This window comes from Prinia subflava, chromosome 15 (assembly GCF_021018805.1).
Source record: "Prinia subflava isolate CZ2003 ecotype Zambia chromosome 15, Cam_Psub_1.2, whole genome shotgun sequence".
NCBI classification, from domain to species: Eukaryota; Metazoa; Chordata; class Aves; order Passeriformes; family Cisticolidae; genus Prinia; species Prinia subflava.
In genome coordinates, this window is record NC_086261.1 from 12,454,752 (window position 1) to 12,467,045 (window position 12,294).

Genomic DNA, 12,294 nt, shown 5'->3' on the forward strand with positions numbered 1-12,294 from the left:
GCACAGTGCATGGAGGCTATTTTTAAAGAAGTAACTGTGAATTAGAGAAGATGAATTGAAACTTTTCAAATAAAAATTGTTTGCCTTCTTTAATATTTCTAAAACATAAAAAAAGCAATTGAAGATTGGGTAAAGGTAAGAAAATCAGAGAATAAATTCATGCAGTATCTCTCATCAGACTCTGTAGCCATTTCTTTACAGGAACTAGTAAATATTAATATATACGTTGAACTGACATTTCAATTATTCTTCTCAGAAAATGGAAGCAAGAGGAAGAAAGCAATTCCTGCTTAAATTAGAAGTTGCTCTGTATCACAGCTGCCAAGTGCCATTTCAAGCCCCAGGGCAAGTTGTTCTGCTCTGCTGCCCAAGCTGTTGCTGAGTTACAACTTGCTGACACAGAGGTTGTGGCTTACTTTTAAAAACTGAAACTTTAAACAAACAAAGATGCAAGATAAGAGATTGTTTCTTAATTTTTTCAGAGCCTCTAAACCTTCGTTTATAATTAGTCCACTTTGCAGCTTCTCTAGTTATTTATCCTCCTGGTCTTAACCCTGTAGTTCTGTTCTGGGCTTTATAACTCAGAAACCTACAAGGGAGTGTTACTTTAGAAGCTCTTTTTTGGCTTGGTTATTAACTTAGATGGATTACTTCAGTCTTGCTAGAGTGTACTTGTTTTGCCAGTTCAAGTGGGAACTGGAAAATCTCGGTTGATAAGAATAATTTTCAATATTCATATTTGTTGTGTCTTAATCCTCTGACAACCTTAATGTCTATTTGTCTGTATTGTTGTGAAAATATTATATTTTAAATCTGATGATGGAGAAAATTTGAAGTCCTAACTAGTACATCAACAAAAGCTGAAAAATACTAAAATGGTTTTATAAAGGAGCTCCTGTTGATTTAGGGGAAGCTTCATTCAGTAAAAAGTGAATAATGCTATAAATCCTGCCTGGGTAATTTCTGTAACCTGTTTTTCCTAGGAAGGCCCGGGTTCCTGGTGGAGATTGCATTCTGAAGTAATAAAAAACGGAAGTGAGATTCAAGGCACAAAAACACCGACTTCTCATGAGATCTTACTAGATATCTACTTTGCATTACCATTTGGTGAGTTACAGATTATTGTCCAGCATTCCTGCCATTCTGTTTCTCTCTAAGTTTCTGTAATTTTACCTAAGTTCCTGAAATACAACAACAAATAGAAATTTTTCCATAGAATCCTAAATGCCTATTCATCACAGGAGCATTTTCAGAGTCGATGCTGGTAATTGTTACTGGTAAGAGCCACATCCCACAAGGAGCTGGATGAGCAGTTTCAGTAGCTTATGGGGATCCACATGGGGATTGCAGAGATAAAGAGGGAAGTACCTCCTTCAGGGTCAGTACTGGAGCCTGTGTGTTACAGCTCTGCACCGCATCCGCTTTGACCAATGCACAATGCAAGTTTTAATGAAATCCAGGCATTCACAGCATTTTTCTGCCTTCCTAGCAAAGGTTGTCTGTCTTTATTTTTAGTACAAAAAAAAAAAAAGATAGAAACTACTTATATTTATATATATATATATGAATGTAGTGGATATGGAGGTAGAAATGGAAAGTGAACTTCAAATAATACATTATCACACATTACTTCCAGATAAAATACAAAGAGATTGACTTTACTGAGATTATCAATCCATCTATATGACATGGTCTATCTCCAAACAAGGTAACAAACCTAGTTTATCTGAAAAATTTAGCTTAACATTTTACTCCTTAAATAGTCTAATGAACTGTGTATGAAAAGATTAATCCTAAAGTTTATGCAAGAATAAAGTAAAAAAAAAAAGTGAAGAAGTGTGAATAAGAAACAATATGAAAAGGAGGACTAGAAGTTATACCAAGAATATGCTCTTTGATTGTCTAAATTTTTATTAAAATACATTGTCTTTGATTAACCTTGGTAAATTATTTTAGACTGTAGTCTGCATGACTACACTGCTGTTAATACATCAGATAGAAAACATACCTTTTCACAGAGTGACTGTGGACTATTTTAGTTTCTTACAAGCTACAACATGGCCTACCTATCTTTTTCTTTCTTTCTTTTTCCTTTTTTTTTCCAACAAAAATTACTTTTTCTTTACTACTTGGCCAAAAAAATTTCAAAAAATAACTTCTGCCCTAGTTGCATTCTGGTTTTCATTTGCTTTGGATTTTTGTTATGTTGAATTAGCAGAATGTTTTAAGTATGTCCTTACATCATTCCTGTATCTAGAAACCTGGTGTAAATCTGGTGTGTTTACAAGATGTAAATTCAGATTGCTGGTGATTTCAGGCTGCTGCTTGGACAGAGTGTTGGTTTGTATGTTGAAGCTTGTATTCTGATTTCAAACAAATCTATTTGAAAAAGTTCCCAAGACCGGCCCTGGGACTGTAGTCATGGAGCACTGTGAAAATCCTGTAGAGGTCACTCTTATGCCATAGTTTTCTTCATAGAGGAGGAATTCCAAAGCTTTATGTCTTGGTTATTGAGAAAGCCAGGATTATCATCTACGTGGGGTTTGACAAGGGCATTTTCATTGTTTATTCTATTGAATGACTTAGCTCAGCTGTGAGCTCCTGAGAATCTGTCCCTGACTGGTGGAATCAGTACAGCCTCTTCATTATGACAAATTACACTGGAAAGGTTGAAGACTGCAGTTCCTTTTGACAATTCCTGAAAGATGTTCATTTGAGAATGTCAGATAATGGACAGGAATATCAGAGCCTCCCATGCTGCTTTAATAGTATGACTTAATTTGGACTTGAAATCCTGCATGTAGTAACATGGAAAAGTGTTCTCATCGGTGGTTCAGTGCCTTTTCTAGAAGTATCATATAATGTCAGTTGTGGTAGCAATAAAGTTGACATTTTGCTGTTGCCAGCTAGCCTGAGCTCCATTAAAAGGCTGCTAAGTAAAATAAAGACCTACTATATTTAAAATTCTGCGACCTAGGTCACAGTAATAAAATACTGACTTTGGATAAACACTACAGTTTAATTACAAACATTTTTCATGTGTCTGAAAGTCAAGTTATTTAAAGGGTAATCAGGGGTTTATGAAATAAGATAATTATCCTTCAAATTTTTTAGGTCTTTCTTGTAAGAGACAACAGAAGAAAATTTAAAGGACATGTCATGTTTTTCCTTGAATTCAGCATTACAGATAGGTAGCTTGCTCCTTAACATTATTACACCTTACATAAGAGTATAAGCTAAAGGAGTTAAAGATAATTTTAGTGAAGTAATTGGTAATAGCTGTAATTTGGAAAAGCATTTGTGTGTCTTGGGAGCTAAGATATCATTTTGCCAAGTAACTTACTGAAAGTCAACAGAACTTTTACCTCATTAATAATTTTGGAAAATACCATACAGAACTCATGTCTTAGGCTTGGTTTAAATTCAACTCATTATCATATTTTTCATATACATTAATTAGCAAATGAAGTAACAAGAACAAAGTAGCAATGATGAGATTTAATCCCTGTTTCTGCATTAGTCAGCATACTAATGCACTGATACACCAAGGGATTTGCAAATGAGAAAATTAATTGTTCTGATACAACTTTGATCAGAAAAAAACAAGTTCCTGAAAAATCATAGTAGACTGATTGTGAAAACTCATGCATCAAAATATAGAATTCTAAGGACAGACCACTTTAGTTAGTGTAATAATTCACATATACTTACAGTTTTAAAGTTTGCATTAACACAGGCAGTAGGAAAACGAAAAGATCCTGTTTTGCAAAGTGTTGCCTTTTTTCTTTTTTGCATTCACTTTGAGCAGAAGATATGACATAAATTTCTGGCAGCTTACCTAGTGTAGATAAATCCTCTGATGGAAAATAAATCAAAGCATCATTCACAATCTGTAAGCAAAACTTTAAAACCAGAAAAAACAATGGCTACACAAATTCCTATCATCGTCATAGAAGAAAACTTCCTCACAGTCAGGATCAGATCAAGAACCCTTTCCTCTCACTAAAGCTAGTAGAATGATTTATAGAGCAAAATGTTCTGCAGGAAATCAGTTTGTACCTCCAGTTGCAGACTTGTCAGGTTTCTCCCAAGAGCCTAGAACTCGGGGAAAAAACCCCTCAGTTTTAAGCCAATAACATGTGGAGTTGAAGCAGAGCCTGTTTCCCTACATAAAGCACACACACAAACCCCCCACGGAACCAAAATCCAGTCAAACAGAAAAACCCAGGCCTCAGAATGCTGTGCGTGCTTCCATTAGAAATACACAGCAAGTTGGACTGGAAAATTTTAAAAGATCAATTTTCTTCCTGATCCGGCAATAGGTCATTTTTAAAACTGTAAAATGAACTTTGTATAACAAGAAGGTAACATATTTAGGCCTCTCAAAGTTTTTATAGTAACAATCAGATCATCTTAGAATTCTTACTGCTGTTCTTGTAGTAAGTGATTTAATCATTACAGTGTTTGCAATTTATTTGATAATTCTCTATTACTATAATGAATTAAGATAATTAATTTTATGTGTACTTCCTCTTTTGGAAGTAAAATGGGCTGAAAGATTTCTAGCAGCTTTTTTCTTCTCTACAGATACCCACACAGATTTAAACTGCAGAGGTTGGCACAGAGAGACCCCCCTCCAACACACAGGACATTCACAGCAAGATGCAAGTGACAGTCAGTCATCCATGGAAAGGGGGCTCAGCATACAGGAAAGCAAACTCAGGTATTTTACCTTGTCACATCAGACATGTGTGATGTCATTTGTTGATTTTAATTTATTATAAAATGTCTGAATGTCAGCATGATACATACAAAATTATTTTAGGCAAGAACGTGACTGAAAGTTTCTTAAACTTGTCAAGGAAACGCAGGTATTTATTAGCTTTTCTATGTTCTTTTATGGAAAATACATGTGCACCTGTCCTATTCTCACCCCTGGGAATGTGTCTACATAGGGTTCAGCTATTCCATAGTGACTTCCTGAAGATTAAGAAAGGAGGGGAAGCAGCTACTGACATGATTTGGGTATTGTAACTATTTTATTTCATCTGGAAAGCAGGAAAGACATTAGATTCCATTTTTGAAGCTAATGTATTTACCTAGACAGGCTGCTTGCATTTCTGGAAATTTTCCAGAAGAGAATTTTCGATCTATTTCTTTTGAACAAACAACAATGCAGTGGGGGGAAAAAAAGGGGAGGGCAGGAAGGTAATTGCTGTCTTTCTGCTTCTCTGAATGTGGAAAATAATGATGCATAATGGTGGAAGGGACAAGGAATAAGGTGGCAACAACTGTATTATTTCTCTGCCATCACCTTTTGCTGAGTAGAGTTGAATGCTCAGGAGGGAGCCCAGTCAGCCTCTGAGAACACCACTCAGCAGTGGTCTCTGAGCAGGGAGAGCTTTCTCTGTGTTAGAATAATCACTTCACTTCTTTTGAAAGGCAAACTGGTGAGAAAAAAGTTCCCTCTACTGTTCATTTTGGCTTTCATGGCAGCTGTCACAGACTGTATTACATTTCATTCATGGTGTCCTTTATCTATAGCAGTGCAGGAAAGACACTGTGGGCAGCTGGCACTCCAAAAGGTGCTCTGGCTTGATGAGGGGTAGAACAGGCTCTTGGGAAAGGCAGCAAGAATATTTGGTGTGTCAGGCACTTGGCTCCTATTTAAATCGTGTCTAACAGCAGTGGTACTAGAAAATTAGCTAAAATATGAGAGAAAATACACTAAAAACTATTACGTTATTAAATTATGTATTCTCTGAGGCAATGACATCTTGATGCACTTAAATGACCTTTTTTATGTACTCTAAAAAAGCAGGGTCCTGCAGCATGTAACTTCTACACAAAATTAGGAAATAAATGAGTCTACAAAAAGCTCAAGCTCAGGGATGCAGTTAGAGACTGCACATGGCCAAGGTGCCACAGCATTGCTTGGGTGCCTGTCAGCCTTACCCTGTTTACATTTCCTAGTCAGCCCTTGCAGGGTATTTACAGAGAAGTACAAGTGCTTCCTCAGGGTGAGAGCTGTCAGTAATGGCAGCATTCAAGAGCTGTTTCTCTGTATTTTTCTAAGCACATGTCCAGTCATTAGCATATCATCTGTGCTGACGTGTCATTTTCAGCAGAGATCTGAGCCTCTGAGCAGGTTAAGCTAAACTGAAAGAAGTTAACCCAATCTGACCATGGAATTATTTCCTTTACCTTAAATAATTTTGTTGGAATTAAATGAACTTTTATGGTACCAAATTGAGGGTCATCACTAAACTATTATTTTTCAATGGAAAGTTCTTTTATGTAATAATAGGTATTTTCAAAAAAAAAATTATTACATTAAAAAAAACACCCTTAAAATCCATTATTTAAATGGATAATAAACGATATATATTTATTTCTTTCTACCTACATAGGCCACGTGAGTAGATGTCATGTATACCTACACAGGAAGAGAAAGAGGGATATGCTGCCCACAAAACTATGCTAGACCTGCATAGATTGTAATGACGAATTTTGGGGTTAAATATCTTGTGCTAAAGTGTTTGGCTTTAATAGTGCTTCCTCTTTTCTAATGGTTTTGGTGGGTTTAACTGCTGTGTTAGAGGGAGATATATTACTAAAATTTGACTTCATGACCGGCAGCCACTAACAAAGGTGATTTTTATGTAATACTCATTAAGCTAGTTTTAACTAAAACAGTGATTTGTGACAGTAAAATGCATATTTATTTTCAATAATGATGAAATTAATGATGAACTCTAATACTATCAATGATAGTATTAGAAGTTTCTTAATGGTTGAAACATCATGAGCATTTTTAAGAGGCCATAAATGGCCTCTTAAAAATGGAATTAATCTTTCCTGGTTTTCCATATGGAAAACAAAGCAAATAATTGCTGAGGTCTAAATTAATTTGAGGTGATCACTTTACAGCCATTTTTCATTAATCTGTTTCATTATTCATGCCTAGATAACAGAAAAAATAATAGGCAAGCATAAAATTATTTCTAAATCATGAAAATTCCCACCTCTACCTCTTGGCTACAGGTTATGAACTCCTTAAACTAAAGCCATACTTCCATTCATAGACATTTGTTTAAACAGATTGTGTTTAAACATATACATTTGTTTTCTGTTGTGATCATTCAATGAGAGATTCCTCAAATTTAAATTAAAGAAAAAGCATAACTGATCATCTATAATATGTTATTGCTTCATATTTACTGCCAAAAAGAATTTAGGTCCAAAAGAAGAAAAGAAAGAGGCATTTAACAAAAGATGTCTATCACACGCAAGGCTTTTGGCTATGAATATCCTCTGGTTCCCAGCTTTCAGAACTGGCAGATTATTTTCAAAATATGAGAAGAAATTGACATTATAATTAGTGATGGGTGGTTTTGCATTTGATTATTATTAATAGGCTGTTCTCTAAACTGAAAGGAGTTTAACTCACGTAACACTTGTGTGTTTCAAAGGCAAGGTAAAAGGACTGTTTACATCAAAACCCATGAGCCAAGAGACTTCCCTGAGTCTGAACTATTTTCACACTTTAAAAAGCATTCCTCTAAACTCTTCGGCTTCTTGGACAGCTTTGAGTCACAGAAAGCCGTGTGGGTAGGAAGGAGTTCAACTTTAGATGATGCTTGCTCTTGTATAATAAATCAGTTATCTAAAACTGTAAATAAATGTTGTTAATTATTTATATAATTACAGTAAGGCAGACCTTTTCAGTAAGAATCTTATGTAAAATTAAGCCCTTTGTGTACCAGCACAGTACTGAAAGTTCATTCCATTGTACCCCAGGCTTAATTCTCATCTGTCACTCAAACTCACATGCTCATTGATGATCCTTCCTGTTCTGCTGCTCTTTCCTATTTCAGTTCCACCCTCTTGCTTTTCTCAAATGTGTTTCCTTCAGATCTTCTGTAGCCTAAAACTATTGCTCTTGATTGCATTAAAAGTAGTACTTTAAAAGACTACTTAAAAAAATTTCTAAATAATTTTAAAGACTGTTACAGTAGCTCTGTAGAGCAGAGGAAGTACAAACAAAATTTAAAATTAGAGCTGGAGAATGCTAAGTGTCATATATACAGTTCAGAATTTGAAGTTTAACCAATTTTTATGGGGTTTTTATGTCTCTGTAACAATGAGAACTTTACAATTGTTAGCCATTTAATTTTAATTTTTATATTTTAAATATTTTTGAGTAAAAAAATGCAAAAGATAACTTAGCAGTTAATATAGAGAAAAAATATTATACTTGAAAGAGATTGAGAAAAAGGACACTGAGATAACTGAGAAACATTTAGGGAATTGAAGATTGTGTCAGAAAAAAAAACCCAATGAATTATGTATAAAATTGTTAGGAAGTGTAGTACGGATGCAAACAGATTTATTTTGCAAGGCAATTTGCAGTTCAGAGCAAGTGATGGTGAGCTGTTGTGACATGTTGATGTACATTTTCTTTCCTAAAGTTATCCCAAATAGATTTTGGTAAGTTATTTTTGTTTGACTGGTGTTGAAGTTAAATTTTTTAATTCACATCCTGAAGTTCTCAGTAGAATTATTTCAAAATTTGTAGTAACTACGAAGTATGCAGCGATGAATCCAATCTTTGTGGCACATCTGAAAAGCAGAATCTTCATACCTAGCTGGGTTTCTAGAAATGTGCAGGGTTAAGGCAGTGAGGATGGGCTGCTGCTGCCCACGGGAAGGGCAGTGAGGCAGGATAACACAGCGGGCAGGGCAGGGCCAGGGCAGGGCCAGGGCAGGGCAGGATAACACAGCGGGCAGGGGCAGGGCAGGGCCAGGGCAGGGCCAGGGCAGGGCAGGGGCAGGGCCAGGGCAGGGCCAGGGCAGGGCCAGGGCAGGGCCAGGGCAGGGCAGGATAACCCAGCAGGCAGGGCCACGGGCAGGGCCAGGGCCAGGGCCAGGGCCAGGGCCAGGGCCAGGGCAGGGCCAGGGCCAGGGCAGGGCCAGGGCAGGGCCAGGGCAGGGCAGGGCCAGGGCAGGGCCAGGGCCAGGGCAGGGCCAGGGCAGGGCCAGGGCAGGGCAGGGCCAGGGCAGGGCCAGGGCAGGGCCAGGGCCGGGGCAGGGCCAGGGCAGGATAACACAGCGGGCAGGGCCGGGGCAGGGCCAGGGCCGGGGCAGGGGCAGGGGCAGGGCCAGGGCCGGGGCAGGGGCAGGGGCAGGGGCAGGGGCAGGGGCAGGGGCAGGGGCAGGGGCAGGGCAGGGCCAGGGCAGGGCAGGGCCAGGGCAGGGCAGGGCCAGGGCAGGGCCAGGGCAGGGCAGGGCCAGGGCCAGGGCCAGGGCCAGGGCAGGATAACCCAGCGGGCAGGGCCACGGGCAGGGGCAGGGCAGGGCAGGGCCAGGGCAGGGGCAGGGCAGCCAGTGCCCAACCCAGTACCCCAGGCAAGCCTGGGAGTGGCAGCAAGGGTCAAACAACCCTGCACTGATGGAACAGATCCAGGGCCTAACTGACAACTCCTGGAGCTCAGGGTCAGTGGGGCAGCCAGGGCAGGGCACAGCAGGGTCAAACTCAGGCCTGGCAATGAGTCCAAGACTGAGGGTACATAGGCAGAGCTGTGCTAGAGCCAGCATTCCTATCTAGGAATGAGACAGTCTTGGAAAAACTTCAAGTCGAGGAGGCATAGTATTTAGCTCTAGCACAAAAGATAAGCCAAGTTTTATGTCCTGCTGTATATGTGAAATAACCCAATTATAAAATAGATTACACAATAAAATAAAATGCAGATATCTTTGTCACATAGCAGAGATGACTCTTGGTTTCTTCCAGTATCCATCCCCACCAGTACATCCTGTTTCTCTTCTCCCAGTACTCAGATGTTATGAGTTGCTTTACCTTCAGTCTTTTCACAATTGTCTGTTTTGTTTGTGGTTATTGGAAGTGTTCTGATGATTGGTTTGCATCCTGATATGAACTGATACTGAGCTTTAATTGGATCCCTTATTAATATTCATAGTTTTATATTGTTTGTTCTGGTGACAAATTTTCATAATAAATGAGAAATCATTATGACTCTCCCTGAGATTCTGTGTAATGTAACATCATTCATGATAAATTCTTTAGGCTTGACAGAACAGGAAAGGCTTTTGAAGTTTTCTTTTACCTGGATTAATTAAGGTCTGTGCCTTCTCAGAGGTTTCTGATATCATTTAAGTCTATTAATGTTATTCAGTTATCTTCAGTTCCCAAAAGGTTTACTTGCTGTAAAGGTTAACACATGCTTAGACCTTACATAATAGTAAATTTTTAAGGTAACTTTGTTGGCTTCTGGGAACTAGTTTATCTAATTAATACTTATAGCTGTGTGTAAAAGATTGAAAAGATTCAATCTCTGTGCAAGTATTCCCTTGAAACTACTCGAAAATTCATTCATTTACAGAAAATCTAAAATAGTCATTGGTTATCAGTTCTTCTGCAGAGAAATTCCTTTTTTCTGTATGATTTGATCTCTAAAAGCAAGAGCCATTTCAGGTGGGGGCATAAGAACTCTACATAAAGAGCTACACAAGAGTAGAAAAGAGAGTTGCCATGGGAAAAGCAACAAATGTTTATGGAAAGTGTGATTTGGCTCCTACTGCTGTGTCATATTTCATCTATATGCTGTTACCCTGAAAGATACCATTATATTCAGGAGCTGGGTAAACTTCATTGGAATTAGTTTTCTATACTTGCATAGCAATTTATTTTGTTTGTTTGTTGCATGCATACTCAATCAAATACTTTTACAATACTGATTTTGATGGCTTTTTAATAAAATTGAAAGAGTAGGCTTTGGTTATGAATAAATAGAGAGATTCTGTATGAGAAAATTGAGTTTAGTTGATTGAAGAAATACATCTTTCCAGTATATATTTGGGAAAAAATACCCACATTTTTATTTTTTGAGTTGGGTAAATTAGAAGAAAAAAAATTGTTTTAATGATAGAACATGGAAATAAGTGAGAAGTTGGAGACTAACAAATCACTGCATAGTGCAAATCCAGGCAAAATCTGGAGAAATTCATGAAGTTTCCTTAAGTGTCAGATAGACATTGTTTGATTTCTGGGAACAATGCAAGATGACACTTTGACAGATTCAAGATAGATTAAAAGCTGCAACTTCACTGGACAGCAGAACAATGCCTTGATAATGTCTTATTCACATCAACATGCATTTCCTTGTGTCACCTGTCTCCTGCCATCGCCTTTGGTCTTGTCAATCAGCTTCTGTCTTAATTGCATGTCCCTTTTGTTCAGATAAACATCTTTCAGTTTGGAAATCATTAACGTAGCTATTGCAGCACTGAGGAGATAAAGTATCTTGTGGGGATTTCTCAGGTAGCAGCATTGCCTTGTAATAACTTTATATCCATCAGAAAAACATGGATTTTACTTTGTAAAATGTTGATTTACTGTCTGGCAGGCCTTAAAAAAACAGAATCTTTTTTCAAAGCTGCTGTTCTGTGGCAAAATGGGGGAAATATGAGCTATTACCTACTGGCACTGTATTAAATGTACAAGGTCAGTATCACAAACTGTAGTTTTGATAGATCTGAATGACACTTTACAGTCCAGTTCATAGCTCTGAGTGGTAAGAATTGCAATTTTAAAGGTTTAGGTATGGATTGCTGTACATCTCTGTACTTTTTAGCACCAGGCCTGCAGTTGTGGTGGTTCTTTAGAACAAGGTTTAATAAAATTGAATAAATTCCTCCAACATAATGAAAACAGGATGTAACCCAATCTTGAAAACCAAACCTTTCAAGAAAGGGACATATTAATGTTTGAGAATAACAGTTAATCAGATAACAAGAAAATCCCACAGTTCTGAATCCAAAATGCCTTCATTTTGAAATCAGTTTAAATTTGAAGTGGCCTAAAATACAGAAGTTGATAAAGTTATTGTTTCCTTTTCCCAGTACTCACTCTCACCTACGCAGAGTAGTTTGCTATTTGTCTATCTGTGATGAGAAAAAAATATATTTGGTCATATTGTAAGTCAGAACACTAACTGGAAATCACTGGAAAAAAATTGTTAAAGCAAGCTAGGGCTTTCTGAATCAGTTTTAGCAGGGACAGCAACATCCCATCAGTAACCATGCTATGATCAGACTTCAGACCCATCTGAGGAGTCAGAAGACACCAGAGGAAGGGATTTTCCTTGCCCCAAGTAGTTCATGGTGCCCAGGAAGGGGAGGGGTGGGCAGGCTGCAGTAATTGATGCCTTATCTTTAGCAGCTGTGCAGACTTGGCTCAGGGGTATTTCTAAAAGCAAGCAGGGACAGACCTCT

At 38.0% G+C, this 12,294-nt stretch overlaps 1 protein-coding gene across 3 annotated transcripts in view; it reads left to right on the forward strand.

Moving 5' to 3' along the window:
- The window catches only part of UNC13C (unc-13 homolog C), a 166,584-nt gene that overhangs the window by 7,907 nt on the left and 146,383 nt on the right, over positions 1–12,294 (forward strand). For 2 of the 3 annotated variants that reach the window (XM_063412559.1, XM_063412560.1), the window contains exons 5-6: positions 984–1,107; positions 4,588–4,723. In XM_063412559.1, coding sequence (XP_063268629.1) covers positions 984–1,107; positions 4,588–4,723 — 260 coding nt within the window. The remainder of the gene's footprint in view (positions 1–983; positions 1,108–4,587; positions 4,724–12,294) is intronic. The other variant, XM_063412561.1, reaches the window with a different exon arrangement.